Below are 5,806 nucleotides of genomic sequence, written 5' to 3' on the forward strand. Positions count from 1 at the left end.
CTCTTTCAATATAGAAGATCTACGTATCTATGTAATAAAATGATGGAACATGCAGCACATATATCAACACATATATACAAAAGCACGTACTAAAGCCTTGTTTCATCGTTGAAATTGAAAAATTCATCTACAAATGATGTTTATCGGTCTTGAATTGACATACCAAGTTCATATCGGCCTTGACTACAGTCAAACAACAAATCGATCTAACCATTTTTTAGTCTTAATGACATGCCGACGTTCTAATAGACACTGTACGCTACTTACAACGATGTGAAATAATGAATTCATTACGTGTTAATCGACCGTCGCTATTCGTTCATGAACTTTTTGTGTCCTTGACGTACAGTTGAAAAATATATAGTATAAGTTGCTTCGAAATTATAGTTGTGCAGTACGAAGTCACGTCACATCTCGTCACAACTCGTGCTGTATGTTTATCATCAAACATTACAAAAAATTCAAAACTCCATATGTACTATCTCATTTAAATATAATTTTTATTAATTTTTGATAAGAATAAAAGATAATCTACATAGCTAGACTGTAGAATAATGTATAATGTCTAATCAAAGATATTTTTTTATAATAATAAGAAAATGGAGAAATGATAAATGAGATATAAAAATAACTTTGCATAATACTCGACTGATAATTTTCGAACGTGATCGAAAGTTATTGCAACGTAAATTTTTAAGGCTTAGTGTCATGAAGATTGGATAAATGATAGATTCAATACATTAGTACAAAGTTCATTGTTACATCTATAAAAAAGATTTCCTGATCCAGTGCTACTATATATATATATATATTCTTTATCTATCATAAAATAAGATTCATATTTATTGTTAACAGAGGAATATTTTAAATGGAAAATTCTCAAATCTAGAATAAAATGATCTTGGTTTCATGCTAAATGTTGTGATAACATCATGCGTTATAACATCAGATAAAGATTTGTTCTAAGAATATATAGACTTAAATTTGTATGCGTTACTTTCGTCTCAAGTCTTATTTGAAGTTCTGGTTTGAAGAAGAAAAATGAATTGAAATTATTAATCTAGTTTTAATATTGTTTTTTATTGTGTAAAATTGGTAAGATTACGTACACTAAGAATATTTTTTATCTCATTATCAGAAGTCCTTTTTGAAAAGGTATTTTTAATTTTTGAATAAAAAAAATACATAAGTTATGATTAATTCGTCATTGTCAAATATCATATTCTATGTTTAAATTGAGTGGGATAAGATTGCCATCCATATCTATACTGGTAGATTGCAGGAGCTAACAGAAAAGCTGAGTAACAGTTGTCGCGTGTTTGCACTCGGAATTAGTTTTCTCATAAGTCAATGAATATACCATTGTTATGTTGTACTGGCTTGTTAAAAGGAAACTTTTATCGATTTTCCTACAGAGTCACTTTTGTAATTTATACGAATATTATTGTGAGAGTTCATCCGCGATTTTCGAGGAAAATTTAGTTTTACAATTTAATTCGATTTTATAATTTAACTTAAGCGAACTCCCTATGCATATAATTTAAAGGGCATACCAAAGGGTGTGCGTAATTTTATTATATTAATTTTATGGAGCATATTGAGATTTTTTTCGAATTATTCTATAACTTAAATAATAAACAGCATCTTTATACATTTCTGATTTTATTATTGTAAATGCAAATATTTTAATCGTTTACTGCGTACTTGACAAAAATATATTTTATATAACGTAATTTCAATCTTAAGCTTACACAGACATTATCAAGCAACATTAAAGCATTTCTATGCATAAACGTTATGTGCAGACGCTATAGCTTTCGTAAATATTTAAGTTTTCCGATTCGTAATAATTTAACAAAATGTTTTAATACTTTTTCTTCCAAGTGAATTTTTTTTTAAATTCTTGTATTTCATTGCTTATTTTATTATCATCTTATCCAAATATTTATAAAATTATTATTTTGAAGAACGAAGTATATATCGTTATTTATTATGAATAGTCTAAAGTGTGTAAAGGGATACTGTTAGAATTAATATGTTGTAATTTCGCACGTATATATTTGCTTTTAATCTGTGTACTAAATTTGCTTATCGATAAAATGATACTTATCAAATAATAAAAATCTAAATGATCTCGAGATAAATCATCGAATCAGACTCTTAAAATCGTCTTCTCTGAAAGATTTATCGGTGTCAATAGCTAGTTATACGTTATGTCTCGTATACGATTCTTCGTAGTTTAGCCATTGATTCGTGTGGGAAATTTCTTGCGAACAGCATTACTTAATACTTTTTAACTTTGCGATTTCATACACAACACACATACACACACACAAAACTTCGAGCAAGTGGAATTATTATTTTTTATAAAATTTTTAAAACTCTCTCTTCTTGGATGTGCGTGTATGAAATTGATATAAAGTAAGACTTTATATGGTCTAAATATTGTGATATTTTTCTAATTTTTTGCTGATAATATAAGACTAAAATTGAAACTTGATAGTTAGTTTTAAAAGAAAAAAACATTTATAAACTTAAAAAAAATTATGAGACATTTACAAGTATTTACATGAGTGCAGTGAAAATTTCAGAAAAAGTAATATTTAGATCATATTGAATATGCGTGTAATATGAATGTACCTAATATGTTGGAAAATTATAATTTGCGATTTATAAATATTATTTATAAATATTATTTAGTACGCCTAACTATAGCTCGTTTAATGTATAGACTTGGGTTTTACTTTTTATTAATTTGTTGTAAATTATACGAACGAAAAGAATTGATATTATGTATATTGTGTGTGTGTGCGCGCGCGCGCGCATGTGTGTGTGTGTGTGTGTGTGTGTATATAAATGTTTCGACTTATGAGTCTAGTCATCCTAAGTGCAACTGAACTGCCACGAGAAGATTCTGATCAGAAAAATGAACATTTGATAAAACGTAATATATACGTTTATAAAAAAAAGATGTAAACTAAAAATATCTAGTCACTAAAGTAAAGTAATACACACGAGTTATGATCACTGAGAAAACGCACAGTCATATAAAATTCTATGAAGCCAGATAGTAACAAAAAAATGTTCAGAACGTCACTGTTCAGAAATGAAATACAACGATAAAGGAAAATTATAGTCTGGAAAAGTGTCATATATATATAGTTTACGATCACAAATTTTATAGCGTTTTCTAAAATAAAAATTTATAAAATTCTCATAATATTATAACATGAAAAAACTAGAAAAACATTCTCACTGTTGTTTCTTACAATTAATCATATTTATCGTCTACTCTAACTGTTCGGTTTTTATCGTGGTATGTCAATTGTTTTGTGTTGATGTTACTTTTCCAGACTATAATTTTCCTTTATCATTGTCTATTTTATTTCTAAACAGTGACATTCTGAGCCAGACATTCTTACTATCCGGCTTCATAGAATTTTATATGTACTGTGCGTTTTCTCAGTGATCATAACTCGTGTGTATTACTTTACTTTAGTGACTAGATATTTTTAGTTTACATCTTTTTTTTATAAAATCTTTTTTTTATATATATTACGTTTTATCAAATGTTATCAACATTCATTTTTCTGATCAGAATCTTCTCAGTTGCACTTAGGATGACTAGAACTTATCAAAACGTTTGCGTTTTTGCATGTAATTGTGAATTGCATAACTTTTCACTAACACATACTTTGCAAAACAACTACGGATTCTCGTTGGCTCTTACTAAACTGGCTCTTAATAAACTTTTATTGGTTACTTTGTTTCTCTTTGTGAATTGTAAAAAGAGATACATTTTAATGTATATTCTATAAAACTGGTACAATCTGCAGTAAGGATGTCCGAAAGGACCATGAGACACCTGGAACGTACAGGATCTATAATACGAGTAATAATCTGTAAAGGTGAGAACAAGTTACCTAATCGAGAATATTCGTGTTTTCAGGCAGATGTATATGATGAAAGGGGCTTATTAGTATGCTGGATAAGCGGCGGCTACATGCCTCCGGTACTTCGCCATGCACCCTCATCTTTGTGGTCATTTTGGCACTAACTGGATGCTTCTCGTTTTGGATTCACATCGATGGTTCAGGATCGCCGATTCCTTACTCCAGCGGCGGTGTGGCCGCGCCAGGATATATCCTTATATTTCCCGGAAACGTCACACCCTCCACGCAGCCCTACTCAATAAACGAACTTCCGTCCGATGATAAATCCACGCTGATCAACATCACGGACTTTAGGTTCATTATGAATCACAATCCCTGTAATCGTACGCAGCCATTGCTGTTAATGTTGGTTCACTCGGCGCCAGGGAATTTTCCGAAGAGGCATGTCGTGCGGGAGACCTGGGGTCAACAAGCGCCGGACGTGACTTTATTATTTCTCGTGGGATACTCGGAGAAATATCAATCCAAACTCAAGAAGGAGAACGAGAAATACCAAGACTTAATACAGGGAAACTTTCTTGATGCCTACAGAAACATGACCTACAAGCATGTTATGGGATTAAAGTGGGCTACTTATTATTGTCCAAGTAAGAAGCGAACATAATATGATGTTCACCGTTTTATAATTTTATTTTATTTATTTTTGATTTGCGACCATTTTTTTTGTCAGATATTACAACAATATTATAATGATAATACTATGATAATAGTTGATGATAATTGATAATAATTGATATTTGATTGAATAGATTTATTAATATTAATTTGATCGATTAATTTTTCTTATAAATAGATTTTCTTATACAATTCTTATCTTTTACTTTTTATATTTTTATTAAATTTACAAGGGTATAATATTTATATCTGATTTTGATGTTACTATTTTTTGTTTCAGGTGCCAAATATATTCTTAAATTAGATGATGACGTTTTTGTTCATTTACCGGCCATGTTGGACTTTCTAACGCATGGCCTTTCGCCGTGGGGTGCAAGACGTCTGATTCTCTGTGATCTTCTGTCGGCTTCCGCAGTGAAGAGATCCTGGCGCTCAAAATGGCGTGTCTCTCCTCAGGAGTATCCCGGTAGACTTTATCCCGCATATTGTGCTGGATGGGCGATCCTATACTCTCCCGATAGTGTATTTATACTGTACCGCGAAGCTCAGAAAGAGCCGTACTTTTGGATCGACGACGTTCACATTACCGGGACACTGGCTAGGAAAGTAAATTTAACGCAAACCTCATTACGCTCTTGGGTGCTTACGACTGAGAGTATGCGGGACCTGTTGTCGAATCCGAACGCTCGACGGGATTTTTTGTTCGGGCCTCCGGATCTAACGGAGAACGGAATACGAGCCTTATATAGTCTGGTTACTAAACCACGGCCTAGCAGTGAAAGCCTATTGAATTAAACGTCTAATAGAACAATTTCGTTATACTTCAACGTCGTAACGCGAGGACGGCGGAAAGAAAGAGAGATACGAACAGCGAGTGTTCTTATATGCTTTCTGCGTTAATAATTCTATATGCATTGCGGTATGCCCTGCACAACAGTTCAACGTAAGTGTTCGATTATTTGCACAATATACAAACGCCATATTATGTATGATACGTAATAATGCGTTACATATATGTGCATATGTGTATATATGTATATACACACACACACACACACACACACACACACACACACACACACACACACACACACACACACACACACGACGACACACACACACACACACACACACACACACACACACACACACACAACAACAACTATATATATAATACTACAATAACAAGAAGTAGTAAGAACGTAGTTATTACTAGATATACTTACTTATTTAAGTAA

General features: G+C 31.8%; 1 protein-coding gene across 1 annotated transcript; it reads left to right on the forward strand.

The window, feature by feature from the left end:
- Window positions 1–3,981: 3,981 nt before the first annotated feature.
- On the forward strand, window positions 3,982–5,363 carry LOC105623032 (beta-1,3-galactosyltransferase 5). Its single transcript, XM_012204435.1, has 2 exons — window positions 3,982–4,540; window positions 4,849–5,363. Exons 1-2 carry the CDS (start codon window positions 3,982–3,984, stop codon window positions 5,361–5,363), a joined length of 1,074 nt encoding a protein of 357 aa, XP_012059825.1.
- The last annotated feature ends 443 nt before the right edge of the window (window positions 5,364–5,806 follow it).

The sequence above is a fragment of the Atta cephalotes genome, assembly GCF_000143395.1.
Source record: "Atta cephalotes unplaced genomic scaffold scaffold00052, whole genome shotgun sequence".
NCBI classification, from domain to species: Eukaryota; Metazoa; Arthropoda; class Insecta; order Hymenoptera; family Formicidae; genus Atta; species Atta cephalotes.

Coding starts and splice junctions, on each gene's coding strand:
- LOC105623032 (XM_012204435.1), top strand. CDS start 3,982: ATGCTGGATAAGCGGCGGCTACATGCCTCCGGTACTTCGCCATGCACC. Junction 4,541..4,848: donor GGCTACTTATTATTGTCCAA/GTAAGAAGCGAA, acceptor TTTTTGTTTCAG/GTGCCAAATATATTCTTAAA.